Source organism: Pelodiscus sinensis, chromosome 14 (assembly GCF_049634645.1).
Source record: "Pelodiscus sinensis isolate JC-2024 chromosome 14, ASM4963464v1, whole genome shotgun sequence".
In the NCBI taxonomy this organism is placed as follows: Eukaryota; Metazoa; Chordata; order Testudines; family Trionychidae; genus Pelodiscus; species Pelodiscus sinensis.
The window spans coordinates 13,110,584-13,133,426 of NC_134724.1; the positions used below are offsets into that span (position 1 = coordinate 13,110,584).

The following is a 22,843-nucleotide window of genomic DNA, read 5'->3' on the forward strand; positions in this document are numbered from 1 at the left end:
AGTAAGCCAGGGGCCAGATCCAGTTCATTGGCCATGGGTCCCTCCCATCCCCAGGCTACAGCCACACAAAATCAACAAACTCAACTTAGAGATAGATGTCGGCATCTCCCCTGCCAGGGTACAAAAGATTTAAGCCAATAAATATAACCAAGCAGTGTTGCTGACCCTTGTGACTCCATCGTAAGCTTCATGTTCTCAGGCATTTTTCATAAAAGTCTCGGCGGCTGAAATCAGGATGCTCAGACTCCTTCTGAAAGAGGGTCTCTAGCACTGGAGTTTGTGGGGAAAAGCAGGAAAAAGTGACTCTGTCCTTGACAAGAAATAAAAAGAACGGCTTTCTAGTAAAGTTCTTGGGATTTTTTGAGCCACTTCGAACACTGGGGACCCAAGTGGGGGGCACGATGACACAGCAAAGAGTCTAGTAACTTCATAATGAATGAACCTAATTTTTCCCTTTTCTGCTCTCTGCCACCTCTCACCAAGACTGGGAGTCCCCTTTATGCATCTGCAAAAGGCCATAAAAATACACAATTATTCAACAATGGAGGAGAAAAGTAGCCTTGGGGTTAACACACTGGTGACAGGAGAGCAATGCCCATTTTTGTCAGAGCCTTACCATGCCTTTAAATGTTGCCTTACCATGCCTTTAAAGGCTCGTTAAATAGCCACCTCCCTTGCCAAAGAGCTCCAGCCAACTCAGTACGGTTTCCAGAGGGCCTCCTCTCAGAAAGCCAATACATAAAAGCTGCTGCTTACACAAAGGGCTGCATTTTGCCCCTGCAGGCATAAGTGACTCGCGGTAACACCCAGGAGGTGCTCTGCCTCCCTATGCTCATGCCAAAAAATTGCTAAATGGAGTTCCTCATGTTCCTCTGGATGGCCCTCCCTGTACCACCCCTGCAGTCACCAGTCGCCTATGCCTGCAGGCTGCATGTGCCAGGTGGGGGAGGTAGGGGACAGTTTCTGCCATGTGCGGAGAGCTAAGATCACCCAGCACTGTGCAGCTCTAGTGACCTTGAAAGTTAAACATATTGAAGGGAGTTAAATTCTTTTCTCCTCTGCTCACCTGCCAAGCTCCAAGTTAAAGGCTCTTGTGTTTCTGCTGCAACCACTGATGACATCTCAGTGGCAGGCATTTTTCACCCCCTCTTCTCCCCGCCCAGGGCTCAGAATTCAAGTCTTGGCAGATAAAGAAGGGCGGGGGGAAGCTTTCTATACACATTTACATGAAACACCAACCCTGATCAGAGGCTGACTCGGTACCCAGCTGGCTACTGCTGCCAATGCAAGCCCGAGCTTTGCTCTTTTCTCCTTGTACTGCCTTCGGGCCTCTCAATTTCTCCTGCTCCTCCTATCGGGGGCAAAGAACAGAGCACACAGTATCTGGGGGCAACAGTGACAGCGCATGCAGCTGGGAATACTCAGGCTGTCTAGCAGGAACCAGCCATTCCCAAGGTTATGTTCCACAGAGCTGCACAAATTCCAGCCAGAGATACTCTCTGAGCCAGGGAATGCGAAGGGACACACGTGCATGCTGTGCAGGAAGCTAGCCAAAGCAGAGCCACAAATATCTCCGAGAAGAGGGGCATGCAGACCCGGAGCCTGCAAGCTGGCAGTAACGTTATGTGCATGGGAACCAAGCGACTCGGAGACGAGAGGGATCGCACCGGATGTTAGTGTGGAGCTGACGTGACAACAGAACGAATGACTCATCCCCTCAACTTACACAGGAAGGTGGGCATCTGGTAGATGTCAGTCTCTCCCGCAAGCAGAAAAGCCAAACAGTTTTGGTGCATGATTGGAGACGCTTTGCCCCGGCCCATTGCTCGTTCTGGACCTCCCTCATCTTCTCAAAGTCCATCTTGCCTTTAAGCCTTTCCTCTAAGCTCCATTCCTCCTCCTAGCTCTCATCACTTCTTCAATGCCGTTCTTTGTATCTGCAGCCCCAGTTCTTCACTCTTCCTTTGAAACAAAGGAGCTGGTTCTTTTCCTTCCTAGAGCACAATGGCACTTCCACAGGTTCTGCCTTGTCAGAGGGGTAGCCCCAATATAGCTTCATGGCCACCAACTTATGTTTAGGCCTTAGAGCTGCTAGAATCCCATAAGTCAGGTAGATTTTTCCAAAAGCACTTCAGTGGCTTAAGCACCGAAGTCCCATTTTCAAAAGTGACTTAACACTTCCAATAAGTCACATTTGGAAAAAAGGAGCCTACGTGCTTTTTGAAAACCTGGCCTTAGATCTTGTCTTAAAATCTACTACTCTGCCACTGAAGGAGTAAGGCAGTCCCCGATGATCACAGCTCATCTGAGATTTGAAAAGCAAAGAACTGGATCCTTGGGTGCACCTGACTTCTGCACAGTGCTCCTGGAGTGAGGGTCTCGGTGGTAGTTTCCCTCCTGCAATCACAGGGACAGCTCAGCACTAGTTGAAACAGCAGCACAACCAGATCACAACCATCCCTGGCATGCCCCTCCTCCCAACAGGGTCTCCTAAACTGGGGCTCTGTGGCAGGAGCATGCCCCAGAGGGCTAATGATACCAACTCGACAGCCAGTCCATGCAGATTCCTTTCTTTCAGGTTAGGGTAGGTTCCCATGTTCATCCCTCCTCCCACTCTCATGGGACAGCCCAGAGTGCCTAAAAGCTTTAAGAATAGTAATAGAGATGTAGCCGTGTTAGTCTGATCTTGCTGAAACAAAAGAGAGGACTATGCAGCACTTTAAAGACTAACAAGATGGTTTATTAAGTGATGAGATTTCTGAGGAAGTGGGTCTGGCCCACGAAAGCTCATCACCTAATAAACCATCTTGTTAGTCTTTAAAGTGCTACATAGCCCTGTCTTTTGTAAAAGCTTTAACTCGCTAATGATGGCAGTTAATTATATACCCAAGATCTGTGCTGAGATTTGCCCTGGTGCCCAGACAATGGGGCTAACAAAGGTAGCTAGCACCTCTCTCTATCTATGGCATGGGTTCCCAAACTGGGGGGCATGAAGAAATTCCAGGGTGGGCGCGAGGCAACCCAGCCTTTCCCTCCCCCCCCCCCAATCAAGTTTTGCTACCCTGTTCAGTTCCTTTTTTTTGCTCAACAAGTTTTGCTGCTATTTGCGAGGGGACATGAGGGTGTCATTTGAGCTCCCTGCTTCAGGTGCCAAAATGTTGTAGGCCAGCCCTGCAAAGGGAGACAGTTTGGATAGGACAGTTCCAGAGAGCACAATGCAAAGCAAGAGTCCGGATTTTAAAACATTACCAAATGCAGCAGGAATGTTGAGCAGTCACTGCCAAAATGTCACTATCAACATTTTCTGCATAACGAGCAGCGGCTTAAAGCAAACAAGTTACTGTTTCCCCATCGTTTAATCTGTCTCGACTTGGTGTGGGGGTAGTAGGGGTACGGATCAGAAGGAAAGTTAGGGAAACACATGATGACACTGTGTCCTGGATATAGTATGTGGATGTAATTTTCTGTGATGGCATTTGGATACAAAGAGTTCCATGTGTAATCAGGATGCTGGGAACCAAATCGAAAAAATGTCTGAATCGATACACTCTAAGCCACTGAAAAAAAAGAAGCAAGCAAGAGAGTCATTTAGTTTTCAAGTTGCATTTCCAGTGCCTTGGAGTTTGTTTAGACTTATGCAGATGCACACTTTGTAACTCACAACGACACGCCATGAAAAACCGGATAGCATCCCTGGCCAAATTCTCTCCTGGTGTAAAGAAGCAAAACTCCAGCAGTGTCACTGCAACAGTGTCCATTCACTACAGCAGAGAATTTGGCCCTCTGTTCAGAGCTCGCTTTCTTCAGCTAGAAGAAATCCTTTGCCCATCTCGATCACCACCTGTTCCAGGATACCAAAGCGCCTGCAAATGCTAAAAAAAACTTAAAAAACAAGGACTAGTCTAGCAGCACCTTAAAGACTAAGAAAACATGTGGATGGTATCATGAGCGTTCGTGGGTACAGCCCACTTCTTCTTCATCTAACATGGACAGGAAACAGTCATTTTTAGAGAGGGGGAAACTGAGGCAGAGTGGGAAATGGTTTGCTAAGCGCACACAGGAAATCTATAGCAGAGCAAGGAATGCAATCCCTGACTCCATTCCTGTGCCAAACCCACAAGTTCCACCTCCCAGTGTGTGCTATACAATCCCACCAATGGGAGAAGAGGAGATAAAGGGGGCAACCACCCCAGAGCTCAGAAAGTCTGGGTCCTGCCACCGTAGCAGCAACACCCAGAGCCCTGGGTCCTTTGAATCGATGTCAGAGCACCGCATGGTTCTCTCCAGCTGGTTCTAAGGGCTGGAGGAGTTGGGGGGGGAGGGGGCATGGCGCACTCCAGGCGGCACTGAAGACTGGCTGATCCCAACTCCACCCCTTCTGCCTGAGGCCCCGCCTCTTTGGGAGCACAGAGCCACCCCCCACCTTGCCTATGAGACTTGTGTAGCTGTCAGCTCCCATGGTGCTATATCTGTACATTTCCAGGGATTTTGGTAAGTAGAAGCATGAAACCCAGTATTTCCCATTGTCTCCAAGTGCTCATTATACACCTGGAAACCCCACGATGATGCTTTGGTGATGTACATGGGGAACAGACAGCGAGACGAAGAAAGCATGGGGGTCAGTGCACATCTTGACTTGCCAATGCAACGTGCACCAAACTCATGAGACTGGCTTGACCCCCTTTTGGTTTTAAAAATATTTTTAAAATGGGAATTTTAATTTGCTTGTCAATGTCTGAATCTTTAGGAGCCACGCAATTCATATTTTCCAGCTTTTCTCTGCCACCATTGCGGACAAAAATTGACTTTAAAAAAACCTGAGAGTTTCATGTAGTCACAGGAGACCAAGAGCTTGAGCTAAACACATCAAATGAGACTCAAGATGAGTCACCAGAGATACTAACACTCCCTCCTATAGCAGAGAGAAAGTAAATCTCCAAGAGATTCCCCTCCAGTAGATTCCCGAAATCCTTCCCTTAGGAGTGAGGTTTGCTGCCTGCCCTCTGAAATCCCCTAAGATCTGTGGGTATACACAAAGGTCCAACTGAAGAGAGGCAACATGTCCCCAGACTCATTGTGGCTTCCTCTAGATTCCTGGAAATGCAGATCCAATGGAGCCACATTACCATTGTATAACAATTCCGCAAATGCAGAGTGGGCCCCATGGGGAAGTTAACCACTTCTCTCCTGCCTTCCTTCCAACCTTCCCCTTGCAGAAATCCCCAGATCTAAGAGCACATCTAGTCCAAAGTCTGAAGACTGGGGGAGGGGAGGAAAAAAAAGAAGACCAGATGCAGCTGATCCACAGACGCCCCTCTACTCTATCCCAATCAGAGTGAACATGATACATACATCAGCCTATGGAACATGATCTTGCCCCGTATTCTGTGTGAGGGATACATTTCTACTGAAAGAACATGACATATACACTGTGGTCGCCCCAGACATAGATCTAGGCTCTATTGTGCTAAGCACTATCCAAACACAGAGATGGGTGACACCCCCAGAGAGCTTACAATCTCAGCTTAAAAAGCATGATATAAGAAATATAAGTTTTTCTACAGATTGTATCCACGGTTTCTGATGAGCCATCAGGTACCATTACAGTAAGTGATCAGAGATCTAGTTAAACGATTAGATGGCAACATAAAAATACCAGCAGAAGCTTAGCCAGGTTAGAACAAAGTTGGTTGCTCCTAAAACAACCCCCCCCCCCCGCCCAAACAAACTATACTGCCTCAACTATCAGAGCCAAATTCATAAAATTAAAGCAATTCCACACACATGCACAAAAAGACTAGAAATTTGAAATGCTCTCCTGATTAGCTCTGAGGTACCCACAGCTCCCACTAACACAACGCTTCTAGGTGTACAGAATGACACTTGCAGCAGTCCATTGGACAACAGAGCCACTCATGGAAGAAAACATACCCGAGTTCTGCCATAGGGCTCCGGAATTCAAAAGGTTTTATCCCATCAAACCAGCTCCAATTTCAAATGGCAATCAAATAGCCAAGGCCACATGCTCAGCCAAAAGAGTGTGCAAGCCTGCGCCAGATGCAGAAGAGTGCTGTCCTAATGCAGCCAGTAGTAATTCCCAACAAACAGGTTTATGGGAACGGGTCTATTTGTAGAGGGATGCATGAACAGAGAGTGGGACTCAACCAGCCAAATAACTTCTTTGCGGTGGAGGAGTTTGCCTGGCTATCCAGGCAAGTATTCAGCACCTGTAATTGGTTCAGCTCTTGCTTTCAAGCACAATGGTGGCACTGACTCCCAATTCCTTATAGGAAGGGATTACAATAGTCAGATGAAAACTGTCCAGCATGGCTGGTTCTCCACTCTAGGGAGGTCTCTAAAGACTTTCAATCAGAAAAGAGAAAAACTAAACTAGCACTGAGATTCCAGTGCTCAAACTAGCAATACAGTATTTAACACGTTTATTAGGCCATAAGCGTTTGTTGTTGGTCTTTAAGGTGCCATAGGACTCTTTGTTTGTGTTGAAAATGACTAATATGGCTACCCCTCTGAGGCCAGGTCTAAACTAAAGAGGAAGGTCAAATCAAGATACATAGCTGGAATCAACGTACATTGATTCAAGTTTCCCTGCCATCGCCACAGCTGGAGACTCATGGGAGCAAATGTTCCCTCCCATTCACTCCCTTTACTCCGCAGAGGAGGGAAGATCGATCCCAGCAGGAGGACAGATGCTGAGCACAGGGCAAGATCATTGCTCTCCCATCCCAGAACTGGAGGAACCCAAATACCAGCAGATTCCCTGTGGAAGCATTGCTGAAGAGGCTGCTCCATACGTATCAGATTAATCCAGTGCCTAGGATCTCTTCTGTGAACTACAGTATCTCCTGAACTGGCTCATCTTACGACAGCTAATGTTACTGCCCTTAGGGAACAGCCACCAAAGATATGTTTGATTCCCCCTTTAAGACAAGGCTTCCCTTCTACTAAAGCTACTGGCACTCAGCTGCACTAACTTCAGACATAAGGGCTCGCATTATAACCAGCAATCTGCTGCAGGAAACCCAGTGCACGTCTCCTGTGAAGAGGCTGAAAGGCCACATTGTAATTAAATTGCCCATAGTACTGTTTGTCCACCAAGGCACAAAAACAACACAGACTTCTCTCTACTGGTACTAGAGGTCCAAATAAATGTTGTCCTTCTAAATCAGGGGTGGGCAATAATTTTTGACCGGGAGCCACTTCGGAAATTTTTTAATTGGCCCTGGGCAGCCCCACACAATAGACCCTGATTGGTCTGGGGGTGGGGAAGTGCACAAAGTCTCCCTCCCAACACACACACAGAACCACCAGCTGTTCTGAACAGCTGGCAGTTCCCTCTGGGTTCCCGTGATCTTGGCAGTGGCAGGAGATGTCATGTGTTCCCCCCTGCTGCCCCCAAGGTCAATCAGGCCCTGGGGAGGGGGAGCACATGAAGTCTCTCCCTCCCTGCCCCTGCCCTACAAGGAAGCACCATACTTACAGTTAACCATTAGCTGAGCAGCAGCTGGCGGTTGACTAAGTGCTGAGCCCCTTGTGGGGCAGAAGGAGACTTCACGTGCTCCCCCTACCCCCAAGCCCTGATTGACTTGGGGGTGGGGGGAGTACACGAAGTCTCCTCCTGGCCCGTCCTGCAAGGAGCATGCAGCATTTAGAAAAGCCACAGCCCTTGCAGGGTGGGAGGAAATTTCGCACGCTCCCTCCCGCTCCTAGGCCGATCAAGGGCGGGGGAAGTGAGCAAAGTCTCCTCCTGCCCAGCCTGGAGTGCACGGTGCTTCTAAGCACCGCACACTCCTTGCAGGGTGGAAGGAGACTCTGCACACTTCCCGCCACCCCCAGGCCCTCATTGGCCTGGGGGCTCAGGGAGTGGCAGGGCCTCTTTGGGCCGGATCAACTTGCTTAGCAGGCCAGATGCGGCCCGCGGAGGGCCTTTTGCCCACTCCTGTTCTAAATGCTACATGAAGAACTTACACTGCTGCAGACCAAGCGTGGCCAACCTGCGACTCTCGAGCTGCATGCGACTCTTTGCTTAAAGAAATGCGGCTCTTCCTAGTTCTAAGCCGCATGCCCGGACTGCTCACAGCCGGCTGCTTTGCTCACACGCCCCAGCGCCTGGAGGGAGAAGCGTGTGGCGGCAGCAGCTCCAGGACCCAGGCACTGGGTTAAAGCCAGGAAGGAGGCATGCTGGGGGTGCCTGGCTCTGGGGGAAGGGTGTGGCGCTGGGTTAGAGCAGGGAAGCTGGGGGTGCCTAGCTCTGGGGGAAGAGTGGGTGCATTGGATTAGCACAGGGGAGCTGGGGTTTGTTATTGTAGGGTCTCAATCATTGGGCTGCGCACGCACGTTTGTTATTGTAAAATTGCTCATGGAGAGTGCTAGGCAAAGATTGAGGGTGGGAGGAAGACACACTTTTCACCCCAAAAAATGCAGTTTCAGGTCAACTAACGCATTTTGAAAGTTATTGCCAAGTTTGCCAAATTGCTTTGATCAAAACATAAGAGATCTGAATAAAGTCATTTCTCAGTTTGGATTCAAAATAATTTGTGTTTTAAATAATACTTCAATTTTATTTTTCGAAACGTAAAGGCCACCTAAAAATATAAGTTATTCACACTGTTCTGCTTGTAAGAGCTGGTTTGTTACTTGTAGGGACTCCATGAGCTTTGGCCGGAGCACTCTCTGATGCTATAGGACAGGGGTGGGCAATAATTTTAGATGTGGGGGCCACGGGCGGAAAGGGCAGGGCCAGCACACATCCGTGCTTCCCTGCCCAGAGACCCTGACTGGCAGATTAAAAGGCGCACATAAAGTCTTTGTCATGTTTCCCCACAAAGAGAACCACCAGCAATTCTGAACAACTGATGGTTCTCTCTAGGCACCCGTGCCCCTGGCAGTGGGAGGAGATTTTGTGTGCTTCCCCCACCCCCGGGTCAATCAGGGCCCAGGGAGTATGGGAAGTCTCTCGCTCCCCACCCCTGTCCTGCTTGGTGGTTGACTAAGCACCGTGCACCCCTGGCAGGACAGGAGACTTTGTGCACTCCCCCATGCCCAGGCCCTGACTGGCCTGCGGGCGAGGGAGCAGTAGGGCCTCTGCGGGCCACAGCCAGTCTGTGGAGGCCCTTTTGCCCATCCCCTGCTGTAGGATCATGCACAACTGCTGGCCTTATAAGTAAAAGGAGCAGATTAAAAAAAAAAAACCTCAAAATGAGATTACAACAATATTTGCAAATAGATAAAAGACAAACAAAGTAAGCGGATAGCAGTGCCTGCTAATAGCACAGGGTCTCTTTAAAAGTGGGAAAAAATGCAGAGCATGGCACTCTATTCCTGTTTTGCCCTTTTCATCCAAATAGGCAACAGTGAGGATTCTTCCTGCTGCTGCACTCAGGCCAAACCTTCCATAGTCTTCACGCCTGAGTCAAGCCTGTGAAAGTGGGCCCTAACTCCTCTGTAATAATGACACTCAGCAATGTGCCAGTCCTCCGGCCATGCCATGCCAATTTACATTCTGCGGGTGAGAGGCCAGAAGTGGGTAGAAGTAGCAGCTAATTCACATCCTTTCAAAAAGGCATTTGCAGGACTGTTCCTGTTGGAGCTCAATGAAAAACACATTCATTGTTGAACACGATGGGCTGTAAACCTGTGTCGCACAGGATTTTCTCATTTCATTGCTCCCTCACAGAATGGAAGTAGTAAAGCAAATGTGAAAGCTACATGAAATGTAGAGCCCTAGCCTGACCTTTCATACAGAAATGTGAATCCAGCAACTTGTCACAATAAATCTAAGCACCATATCAAGCATAGTTGTCCCTGCTTTTTTCTGCCTTCCCATTATTGAGGTGTTCAGCTAGGGGTCACCAAATGAAATTAATGGGTAGCAGGTTAAAAACAAATAAAAGGAAGTATTTCTTCATACAATGCATGGTCAACCTGCGGAACTCCTTGCCAGAGGATGCTGTGAAGGACAAGACTATAACAGAGTTCAAAAAAGAGCTAGAGAAATTCATGGAGGATTGGTCCATCGATGGCTATTAGCCAGGATGGGCAGGAATGGTGTCCGTAGCCGCTGTTACAGAAAACCAAACATCCTTGCTCCACCTCTTCTCTGGGGTCCTGCCCTGCCTCATTCCAAGGCCCCAAACCCACTCCCTCCATCTCCCCTCCCTCCATCACTTGCTCTTTCCCACCCTCAGTCAATTGCTCATTTCAACAGGCTGGACCACAGTGCTGGGGTGTGGGAGGGTATGAGGGCTCCAGCAAGGGTGCCAGCTAAATTGAGGTCAGAAATAAGGGGTTCAGGTGTGGGAAGGAGCTCCATTCTGGGGCAGAAGTTTGGGGTACAAAAAGGGGGTGAGAACTCCAGGGATGAGGAGTTTGGGATGCGGGGGAGGGAGGGCGGTGAGAGCTGTGGCTAGGTGGGGGTGTTCTGGGGGTGGAGCCAAAACCTGGTACCTGGGAATCCTAGAAATATAGAAAAACAGAAACTGTGAAAGCCAAAACATCCATCTTCTGATCAAATGTTATAGTACAACATTTGTTATTTCAAGTGTTCTCACACATAAGTCAAATATAACACATCACCACCTATGCTTGTATCTACATCTGGCAGGTGTTTTTAATTCCAACTGATATTGATATTTCCATAAAATCCACAGTGACGGGAAATTATGGTGTGTGTGGGGGGGGTCAGACATTGGGGGAAATCTAACAGTTCAGTAACAGAAGCTCTAAGTCATACATTCAAAGTTTTATAACCATCAAAACAAAACGGTGTCAATAACACTCCAAAAATATACAATGTAAATATTGTGAAAAAGGCTGAAATCAAACTAAATTTTCAAACAGCATTTTTTTTCTATTTGAAATTTCAATGTATCCATGTTTATCAGTTTGTGTACGTATGGTGAAATCAATGTTTACTGATATTTACTGACAAAAAACTAATCCTCCCAAGCCTAGTCACATGTGACCTTTATATGCCAAATCTAGAATTAAAAGGGAGAACACACAAGGTACTTTAGAAAAAAAAATAGGCTATTGGACATTACTCTGAAATGTACTTTTGTTCTGTACAATAGGACCCATAACTGGGGCTGCTAGGCACTACAAGTCATTATATATATATATATAAACTCTTCAAGGGAACATGCTCCAGGGTGGGCATAAATTGTATCTTGGCCCAGAGTTTAATTTGTATTCTAACTAAAATATTTCTGTTACCTTCCCTCTCCCTTGATAAAAACAGCCAGACTTGTTTTACAAAAGCCCCTCCCATTTACAGTGTCAGAAATAAATGCAAACACACTAGGTCCTTGAAAAAGAATCTGACTGACTTACTTAACATACTACAAAAAACAGGACTATGTAGCACTTTAAAGACTAACAAGATGGTTTATTAGGTGATGAGCTTTCGTGGGCCAGACCCACTTCCTCAGATCAAATAGTGGAAGAAAATTGGTACAACCATATATACCAAAGTGCTACATAGTCCTTTTTTTTTGTTTCAGCTACACCAGACTAACACGGCTACACAGGGGCGGATATAGGGCAGGGCGAACGGGGCGGCCGCCCCGGGCCCCGCGCTTCAAAAAGCCCCGCGCATGCGCCGTGGCACCGCTGCGCATGCGCATGGCGTCACTGCGCATGCGCCGTGGCAAAGGGGGGTCCCCCGTGGAATTACGCTGCCCGGGGCCCCGCAAAACTGTCATCTGCTCCTGCGGCTACATTTCTATCACTATTTAACATACTACAGTGATTGCTGCAGTAGAAGAACCTCAAAAGAAAAATTACCCAAGTACGGAGTGACAGTAAACTGGATGTTTTAATTTTTTCACTTCCAGTAGCACTTTCAGGTGCTATTAAGTAATATAAGTGTGGAATTTAAATTGTTTATGATGTAAGGGCTTTCCAATGACAATTAAATCATTCTTTAAAAAAAAAAATCCCAACCACTCAGTTGCTAAGGGCAGGACTGAGGGGAAAAAATCTCATTATGTAGGACCTAAATAAAGTTCTATACTCCCATAGTTTTTAGCTCAAGTTTGGTTTACCCTTAAAACATAGGTTGACAGATTTATTGTACTCATTAAAAAAACCTCATGCCCTCAAATGTCATCACTGTGCCAACCCAACCTTCTGTGTAGACACAGCTAGGTCAACAGAAAAATGCTTCCATTAGTATAGCTACAGCAGCGTAAGGAGGTGGAATTCCTACAGTGACAGAAAATCTGTTCCGTTGCTGTCGTCTGCATGTGCACTGTGGGGTTATAGAGGCGCAAGTATGCTGAGATAGCATCAATAATGTAGACATGACAGAAAGAAAACAAACAAACAAAAAAATGCCCACCCCATGCTGTTCCTAAAATTGTGCTGACATCTATGAGGTAAAAGTAAAAAACAAAATAAAGACACGTTAATTTCAAGGTCAATTAGAAATCAGATCGGTGATTGCCAAATGGAAAAGGGCATCATCAGGGAAAACACATTTTGCTTTTCTGTTTCCTAAGCAGCAGAGAATTAAAACAATCCATACACAAACAACTCTTTTTCTTTAGTTACGGAGTTTTCCTTTTATGCTGTAAGCTGTCATTTCAAATCTTTGATTATTTGAAGTGCGAAAGTCTAGCAACTCTATCATGGCAGATGCTCTAAAAACCAAGCTAAAAGACAGTCCATATCCTCAGAACAGTTTAATTTATACAAGTATAGCACCACCATATACTAGAGTTTCAAGCTGGGCGAGGAAACAAATACAATTGTTGGCTACTGGACTCAGAAAATCTGAATTCAGTTCCCAGGGCTGCTACACACTTCCTGTTTTAGGGATGAGGAGCATGACTTGCTCAGTGTCTCCCAGGAAGTATTATTGCACTCTTCTCCCCGCCTTTGTCTCTCTTGTTAATATAGATTCTATGGTCTTTGTTACAGGGATTATCTGTCCCTGTACCAAAGTCCTATGGAATTTTAGTTGGGACTTACAGGCAACACTGAGTAGTAATGTCTGGAAGATGAGAGCTTGGGTGGCCACCCAGCAGAGAGTCAATGCTGCCCAGCTGATTAGCAGAGCACCCACAGCACCGACAGCCAGTACCAAATGTTTCTGCTGGTGGTGCACATCCGCACATGCCTCAGTGCATATAACAATATTTATTCCCTACATAGATGGAAAAAAATTAGAGGGAATATTGCTACCAGTGGGGACTCCATGAATTCCACTAGGGACTTTACTGTTGGTATTGATTTAACATAGAAGGCACTCTGATGATGTGCAGCAGTATAAAACCTCTGATAGATCAATACAAATAATCAGTATGAAGAGGAAGCATGGCAAATGGTTATAGCAGGATGACTCAGAATCAGGGCTCTTGCATTCTATTTCTTGTTCTGCCACTGAACTATGAAACCTCAGTGATTCATGGTCTTGTTCATCCACCAAGACAATCAGAATAGTCGTTCTTACCTACTTCAATCAAAAGGTGCGTTTGGAAGAGACGTAGAGTACAAAGTACTGCCACATAACATGTATCAGTTTCAAACTGCTGTATGGCTATTTGTTGATGTACGTGGCCAATCCACATCTAGTGGCAACCTGAATTTGTTTTAAATCAATGGTGCTACATGAGTTCACACTTGCTGCAAATCTGCCTCATTAAGCATTACTTGAATTGGGTATGAAATATGCTTATATTTGATAGGATGAAAGGATGGTTTGGAGGCAGCATAAAAGCCTAAATAAGGGAACAGTTATTTCATACTAGTTTACCCACAGAACTTTACCAAATTAATGGCGTTCCTCTCAAATCTACCCAGCAATAAGAGCAGAATCTGGCTCTTGAGCCTTTAAAACATGAGGCTGAGAGAAGAGAAAGTCCCACAAAATGGACACTTGTCACCCAGTGACCAATTTGCATGGAAGGGGAGGATTAGTTCTCTTTTTCCTCAGAACAGAGGGGCATTGCAGACCAAGTGACCCACCATTCCGTGTTCCTGGAACTAGGGGAGTTACTGCACCCCTTGGCGCGAAGCTGCAACAACAACCAGCAAACACCTGGCTTCCATCATCAGCATCCCAGCATAAAAATTGTTCCAGCACCACTGTTGTTAGCACAGGAGGGGCTGACAATGGATAAACAGCCTTTACACAAAGGACTCTTACAACACAATTCTTCTTTCTCAAATTTAATTAAACTGCATGAGCAAGGTCAGAACAAGATTCTTGGATCCACTTCATTTTCTTGCCCAAGTCAAGGCCCCTTCAAACCACTAGCTTATGTTTATAATATGCACACAGACATGACTGGCAACTGCCATGCATATGTGAGGCAATGGTATTTCGGATGCTCAGTCTAGCCAAAGACAAAGCAAGAGGTCGAGGACTTTGGTCTTGTGATGGATCTTAGTAATTTTAAGCAGCGAATCATTCTTCCAGAGATCAAAAGTATTTTTTGTGACCTAAGGAAAAACAGCAGCAGAAGCTACTGTTAAGCATTTCTCTACTTTAAAATAAATAAATAAATTCATGAAACTAATCAGCCCAAATGCCTGCTATAGGATCAGACATTTAATCCTTTACACATTTAATCAAAAACCATAATCAAAGTATGCATTCTGCAGAAGACAAAGAGCAGACACACATTATTATCTTTATAGTGCTACCCCATATACATACTTATTCATTAGTAGCAAGCTACAAAAAAAAAAAGTCCCAAACATGATCTCTCCCAAATTTTAGGGGTGTTCAAAATCCAAACCAAGATCTGGATCAGAATATTGCAAGTCCTGTGTGGTGGTTTCCAATGCCAAAGCTTTTCAATGGACCCAACTCCCGATGTGAACATCCCCACCAGGAAGTTGGAAATGTACAGCATCCTGATCAGGGGTTGATTTTTTTGTTGGGGGGGGGGGGGGAAGAGCTTGTCTGGATCTATTGCAAGCCCTTTAGGACAGGGAATGCCCCTTACTATTTGTCTATACTGCACCAAGCATAATGGGGCTTCAACTTCAACTGGGGCTTCTAGTTGTTACCATGATAGTGCTAGTGTGATCGACATATGCCTAAGAAATATCTAATGAAGAACAGCATTCAGATTCTCCTCCCACAGAAGTTTTATCTTTAAGTTCTGCTGAAGCATGACTGCATCACTGGGCTCTTTTTTGTTGGTCACACACAGTAAAATAAATGCATAACTAGTATCATATTTTCTACTCTTCTGGGAAGGAGGAGGGTAAAGCAAGGAAAAGATGCTGGAGCTAGCTCAGTTATGCTAGTCCGTTATGCTAGGAACTGTATTTGTGTATCAGAGTTGGCTGATGGGCTTTTTTACTGTGTTTACTGCTGTTGGAATCATTTGGACGATTATTTCTTCTTGAATTCGGCATTTAAAAAGCTTTGCAACATACTTCTAGATAAAAATAAGACCAGATTGAATACTGCCTCAGAAACCAAATTCAAGCACATTCCAATCTCATAGAGACCTTAAAGGACACTCATTTTTGCATCTATATTAAGGGGGCCTGTTGCCAGCTCCAGCTAATATTTATTGTATGGTAAAGCTTTGCAGAGGGAGCTGAGTATAGTCTTATAAAGTTTTCTTTCAAGAAACAATGTTTTTTTTATTCAGTTCTATGTGAGTGCCAACATACTAAGAAGTTCCAGTAGTATTATTTTTTCCTTTGCATCCTTTATCCAAGCCAAATCCTCCTCCATCACTTGGCAAAAAAACACATGAATAGCTGCATTCAAAGCTGTTTGTAGCAAACAGACATCTCAGTAGATCCCTGTAAAAACAGGTGCAGAAAATCACAGTATTTTCCTAACGTATTTCCCATATGCATGCCCGTTATCTAAACGGCCCTTGACTTCAGCAGATGTTATGTCCTCGCAACTAGGTCAGTTTGCACTGGAGCGATCCGAGGCTAAAGGCAGAGGAGAGAAAATTAAATTGTATTCCTGCTTCACAGACTGTGGCTGTCAAAGAGATCTCTACTCTTATGCTAAAGCAAGGAATCCACTGCCATTTAAGCAGGGATTTGAGTGGCAGGGAAATAAAACATCTTGGTGATCACCCATCAGATGCACTTTCTGCATTATCTCCACTTAAAATATTCCAAAATAAAATGAAAGTAAGAGTTCAGGGACATAACTATTGCCAAGGCATCTGAATCAGCTTAATTTAAATCACTGTCACAGTACATGGCCAGCATGACTGATCATCCTGCTGCATTCGTTTGAACGATCTTGGCTTCAGCCTTTCATTGCTCGTGCCATTGGCACTTGATTCGCCATGCCCGCAAGTAAAGATAGTAAATCTCGTCACCTGTACTGCAGAAAAAGAAAAAAAAATCCCAGCTTTTCAACTTGCTGCTTAAAATCTTGAGCAACTTGTTGGCAAACCTTCTGCCGCAGAAAAGCCTGCAGCTGATGAGCTGTGCTTTCACCACTGTCACTAGAATTACCAATAAATTCTGTTTTCAGAAAGGACACAGGACAATTGGACTACACAAAAGAGGAGTATAAACAATTTTTTCAGAGAACTTGCAAATCAGAGGGAGCATACACCAGCCTCAGAAATTAAGCATGCAGCATAGGTTTTCATTTGCATAGGCTATGCAAAACAGGCTTATAATAAGGATAGATACACAGAGTCATTTCAACATATGTAAATTTCAGCAGACAAGTGCAGTGTAATTGACAAATGCTCTGGAAAGTAATGATCATCAAATTTTCCGTAAGATTTCACATATATTCTCAAAGAGACATGCTGATTAAACATACACATCTACTATTGGAGGCACGGGGTATTTTGTCACTGAACAGAGCAGGTGGAGCGATATAGATGATTAATATAGTATCAGCCATTCTCGGTGTTTTACACACACACAAAAGACAAGAGACCCCAAACCCAAGAGCACACCAGCTACAGTGCATGTATGCACACGGTGCCTGCTTGTGTGGGTATGTAAATAAGACTAGATAATACACGTGCAGAATCTGCACACATGTAAAAAGTTTTTTATTTTCCTAAGAAACCAGTGACCACTAGCAAATTCCGTAATGTCAAAGCAAAACACAGCCAAGAATGAGTTATACAGTCAGGCCTAACTGGAAAGCTTCCCCAACCCCTTTTTTCAGAAGTTAAGTTTTCCAGTCATCCTCATCGTGTGCACGGCTCAGCAGAAATGAACTCTGAGCAAGCCAGTCTGTCACATCTCCTCCTACCCCATAGGAGTTACAAATCTCCAAAGTTATGTTGTCAAGCAAAATGGAACCATGAATGCATTATTTTGGTTATTTCTAACATGGCAAAATAAGGACTTTAGTCAACATCCCAGCAGTACTTACGTATTGTAATTATACCACATAGCATTTCCCTGTTTTGTTTTTCCTTCTCTGTTCTCACATGCTTCCCTCTCAGCCAGAGATGTCACTCAGTGCTCATACAAATAGCTCACTCCTATGAGTAGTTCTAATGAGTTAAATTCTGTTCCCAGTCACATCTGTGCAATTCTGTAGTATTTCCATTGATTTCAACGTCGTTACACCAGATTTTCCACCACTGTTACTGAGAGCTGGTTTTGGGTCAACGAATCTTCGGCCTTGACATAAGTCTTTTACAAAACTTTCCCCACTATTGCTTAGGGACAAGTTCAGCCTCACAGGGGGGAGCCCATCTGGGGAAATGCTAGTGTAGACACAGCCATTTATACATTGCTCAAACATAATTCCATATTTGTATCTGTTAGCCATATTAAAGACTGTGTGGTGTTTGTTGAGGATGAACAATAAGTGACAAATGAAAACAGCAACTCTAACCACTGGCATTAATGCACAAAGTGGCACTTTTCATTGGCCAGTTGTCCATTGCAGTTTCTAGATCTGGATAGGAGTTATTGCAGGATGTTCCACTGTACAAGATAAAGTCTGAGTCTATCGTGCTGTTAGAGATGGAGAAGAGTAAAGTTTAGCAAGGCCTATGCAGAATTTATATCCCCAAAAGACAGAGGCACCAGGCTTCCTGAATTCCAACCAAAACATCACTGTTGCTACTGATTTTACATGTCAGCGTCACATACTATAGTGATGGGTAGCAGCATAAATCCCTAAGATAATAAAAATTCATATAACTTATCCATACCGCTGCCACTAGGGTGCCACTGAAGGCAAGAACATCTCTGTGGTATCTTATTCCTTGGTTTATTAGTTTAGCATCAACTTCTGCCTCACTCATTTACACTTTCAAGTAGCTCTCACGGATATCAGGGTACCTACCCAGAGAGTAAGATATTACTCAATGTGAGTAAAGCATGGCACAATCTGTCACTTAAAAAATTAAACAGCCATAGAAGCTCATGTAATATAATTGTATTGCTAAATTCACAACGTGTTGCATTTAATTATACATATTTATAGCTACATGTATTATTATATGGAAACAACTGCAATTTGTATTTAATATGATAAGGTGTATTAAGGTGCTTATTAAAGTTACATTTCACTTTAAGGTACATACTGTCTACCATACTGTGTGGGATGAGCGAGATTTTCAAGAACCTATTTAGACACAAGCTCTGTGGCTTTCAATTGGATCTATGCTCCTAAATCACATAGGATGTTTTTAAAAATCCCACTCCTATTTACACAGCCTAAGAGAACACCTTCATTTTTGGAGGCTGTCCCTACCCCTATACAAGCGGTGGATGTTTCTATAGAGGTATAAGTTGTTAAGGCAGAAAGCAAACTAAGTTTTATGTACATCATTTTCTCACTGTTTTTACTATGACCTCTGCCTGTAACAGCAGGACACAGTGAGTTTTGAATCTTCCCATTAGAACATGCCTCATTATGTAGCTTTTTTGATCCACCATCTACAGCACCTTTACTTAACAGTGAAGTTGTATGGGGGGGGGGGGTTGCACTAGCAGTGTATCACTTGACTAGCACAGGGGATATTAGTAGCACGGAGGAGATGGAATAAACCCCCTTATCCTATCTGCTTCGTAGCTTTTCAACACAACTCGGGCACCGTGACATTCGATCTCAGGTCCCGGCCAGCTGCCCTGTCAACCTCGTCTGCATGCCCATGAAATGCGCTCGGGTGTGGAAGCCAGCCCCCGCCCCTCTCCCTCGCGTTAGCCAGGCAGCAGAAGGGTAGCCCCTCGGCAGTGCTGAGTCACTTACAACAGCCCCGCGTGGCACGGCTCAACACACAGCTCAATCTGCTCCCGCGGGGCTGTGCAAGCCACGTTGCTGTGGGTACAAGGAAACCGCCTTCCTCGTCCCCTCGTATTGCAGCCTCCAGCCGATGGGAGATTTGCCTTTCCGCACGAGCAGGCGAAAGTGCAGCAACTTGCAGCTGCTTCGCAGGTGCTGTAACTTTAGCCAGGCAGGGGAAGGTGGCTTTCCATGAGAGGGGAAACAAGCGGGGGGGACCCACAGATCTGGGCCACACACTTCACCGCATCCAGCTGGTCTGTGGAGTGCGGCTCCCACCGCGGGGGGGGAGAAGAGGCAGCGGCGAAGTGCCCTGAATCTGCGGCCAGGGGCGCACGGCCGGGGCTAGGGCTGGGTCACGCTGGGCGCAGGGCACCGCCGCCCGGCTCGGCTCTCCGGTGAGAAGCCCGAATCGGGCCAACTGAGGAGCTCCTGGCCGGCTGATGCCTCCAGGCACCCTCCGCAAGGCTAGGCGCCCTCCAGCCCCTCTGCAGCCCTGGCTGAGCACACGGCGGGGGGACGCGGATCCTGCTGCCCCCGGGCCTGCCCTGACCCCCCTCCCCGCCGGCGCACACTCACCAGGTAGGCGCCCACGGTGCCCTGGGCCAGCATCAGGGCGCACTCGGACACCAGGAAGATCTTGATGTTGGAGAAGCAAGAAACCTTCTTTTTCCGCTTCTTGTTCCGCTGCGCCTCGTCCCCCTGCAGCTCCCCGCCGCCGCCCGCCGAGCCCCCGGGCTTCTTCCCCTGCATCCTGCCGCCGCCGCGTCCAGCGCCCAGCCGCTGCCGGGCTGCAACGGGGATGGCGGGGCTCCTGCCTGCCCGGCTGCTCGCCCCGCTCCTCCTCTGCCGGCGCGGGGTGTGTCAATCACAGCGGCAGCGGCCGGCCCCTGCCTCCCCCCTCCGCCGCCGCGCGCCCTGCCTCCCTCCCTCCGCTGCGCACGGGCTGGCAGCGCCGCTGTCTCTCGCCAGCCCGGCTCCAGCCCAGCGCGCTCCCCCCTCCTGCGGCGCCCCGGGGGCGGGCGGGGAGTGGCTGCGCGCGGGACAGGCAGGGGGCTTGAGCCCGGGCGAGCGGCGCTGGCCAATCCAGGAGCCAGCGGGCGATGCCGCTGGCGCAGCCTCTCCGGCTTCGCAGAGTGAGTCCCAGCAGCTGCTCTTAGCATGACGGGGGGGGGGGGGGGGGGGGGGGGGTGCCCTCCGCAGCCCTTTCCGGGGTGCGGCAAGAAGGATCCAGCTGTGGGGCTGAGGCTGCCAGCCCCATCCACCCGCACACCCAGTCCTGGGCACCAACTGCAGGACCCCAGCTCCTCCACCCCTGCCATCCCCCGGCAGACCCACAGCAGCCTGGCCCTGCCACGACAGCCCCCCGCCCCATGCACAAGTCTCAGGCACCAGGCAAGGATTCGAGCAAACCGACTGCTCCCTGTGTAACACAGACAGGACCTCTGGAGCTTACTGCATGAGCCTCTACAGCTTGAGCTAAAAGCCAGCTGGCTCTCAGCTAAGGCTGTAGAGCAAACTCGCTCTCTGTAAGTCAAGGCAGGGGAACCTATTTTGTGTCTGGGACCACTGACCCACAGCAAAATCCGGGGGGGACTGCACACAAAAAACCCTCATTGATGTGGCACCTGACTGAGAAGCAGAAAAGACATTCCCCTTGCACACCAGAGCCTAGAGGGGCCCAGTCTAATACATTTTGTGTGCCCCAGCCCAATGGTGGGACAGTAGGGGACTGGTACTCCAGCACAGGCTCCCCAGTGCAGGGGAGGGGAGCCCTGAGCTTCACAGGCTGGATCCAGGCAAGCTGGGGGCCGGATTTGCCCCCCTCCCCTCCCCTGAGGTTCCCTACCCAGCCTGTAAGTGATCTAAGTGCAACTACATAGGATAGTGAACCACACCCGGTAGGTATATGGGTAACACCTGCACATTGGTGGAGGGTTGGCTCACATGATCAGTGTGGCTACTGGAGGAGTGGGCATGGGGGAGAGAAGGGCTAGTGGAGGGAGGCAGGTCTCAGGAGGGCTGAGGGCAGTGAGAAGGGCAGGAGTCCGAGTCAGGACAGCAGAGGAGGGTGAGGGGTTGGGGGGCAGCAGGCACCAGGGGAGCTGATGGAGCACGGGGCAGAGACATGGCAGCAGAGGGAAAGGGTAGAGGTTTATAAGGTATTTATTAATAACTTGGGTGCCACAGTGGCACATCCAAACAAGCTAAATAATTTTTTCTTACAATAGTGACATTGTGCAATAAAGGGAAACTGTTAAACACTTATGGTGTCCAGTCCATTTTTACATTATTTAATAAAATATGTATCGACTTACAGGGCAGGTAGGTAGGTAGGTAGGTGGGTGGGTGGGTGGGGAGGGGACTAGACCCATTCTGCGCACCACCAAAAATTATACAAACCTGCCGCCCCTCATCCCAGGCTACAAGCTTTACAATTCACTCTAGTTTCTGGATCCTGGAGACTTTTTCCTAGTGCCACCTGCCTTAGAGACTCATAGGAGCAAGACCAGAAGCATTAGATGTTCCAGTCAGGAGATGGGGGTGGGGAGGGCAGGATGAATTCTGATTCCATGGTGAGAGGCACAGAATGGAGGCCTAGGCAAAGAGAAAGCAACATGCAGACGTTTGTTTGAACACGAGCCCCAGCAAAAAAGCGAGCTGCAGACAACTAAGCCAGATCCTCGGAGAATGTGAAGCTCTGTTGGCAGAGGCACAATGAGCCACCACAGCTGAGGGCCCAGCCCCCATGTAGTTCCTTGTCATGCCCTGATGAAAGCACTTGCTTTTAGTGTCTGAAAACACATGGACCTTCCACCGCTAAGAGCCACCGTGCCAAAAACAAGTTATGCAAACAATTAATGAGAATGCAAATCCACCCCCATACTGCTTTCTATGCCCCTGACAAGCTCTTATTCTAAAGCAAGTGCTTCATATGCATGACACTCTTCCTTCTAATCCTCATTTGCTTTTACATTATCACCAGCTCCAGAGTTCTAATAGCAAGAGATAGCTCCTTTTAAAAACTACTCTCCAGCATTTTCACCATTATAGATCACATTCCTTCTCAGGCCAGCAGCAAAACCTGAGCTTCTGCGTTGCTGGGAGGGCATCCTTTTCAAGTCTGAGTGTGTGCATTCTCATATACTGTCATGGCTTCTTCCTTAGAAATTCCCCAAGCAGTGATACCTGTTCAGGTACTAGAAATTCTAGTTTTTTCTGGGTAGTACTAGCATTTTGAAATTCTGCTTGTTGGACTTTTTGTATGTATGTAGCTGAATAGCTGCCTGTGACAAAGGTTGGCATGGATGATCTGGTAAAACCGTCTAATGAACCTTCAGTTCTTTGAAGACAGAGGATAAGTACCTTAAAAGTGCCTAAATGACTCAGGAACCCGAGTCTGATTTCCAAGAGTAACTTAGGCACTGATACAAAAGGTCACTTTTGAAAACGGGACTTGGTGCTTTTGAAAATGTTACCCCATAAATCAGCCCATCATTTACTAGTGAGTAGAGGTGGTCTTAATTTGCATTTGAAAAATTGCCTTTTTGAAAATCTTGGCATGGCAAGGGAGAAGGGTTGCTAAAAGTAACTTATTTTATCAAATAATTGAAAATATTT

The 22,843-nt window shown here is 46.9% G+C and overlaps 1 protein-coding gene across 3 annotated transcripts in view; it reads right to left on the bottom strand.

Annotated features, from left to right (window-relative positions):
* SLCO3A1 (solute carrier organic anion transporter family member 3A1) overlaps window positions 1-20,170 on the bottom strand; it is a 271,929-nt gene extending 251,759 nt beyond the window's left edge. Inside the window, exon 1 of one of the 3 annotated variants that reach the window (XM_075897022.1) lies at window positions 19,802-20,170. In XM_075897022.1, coding sequence (XP_075753137.1) covers window positions 19,802-19,975 — 174 coding nt within the window. In that variant the 5' untranslated portion in view covers window positions 19,976-20,170. The remainder of the gene's footprint in view (window positions 1-19,801) is intronic. The other 2 variants (XM_075897019.1, XM_075897020.1) reach the window with 2 other exon arrangements.
* Window positions 20,171-22,843: the final 2,673 nt, after the last annotated feature.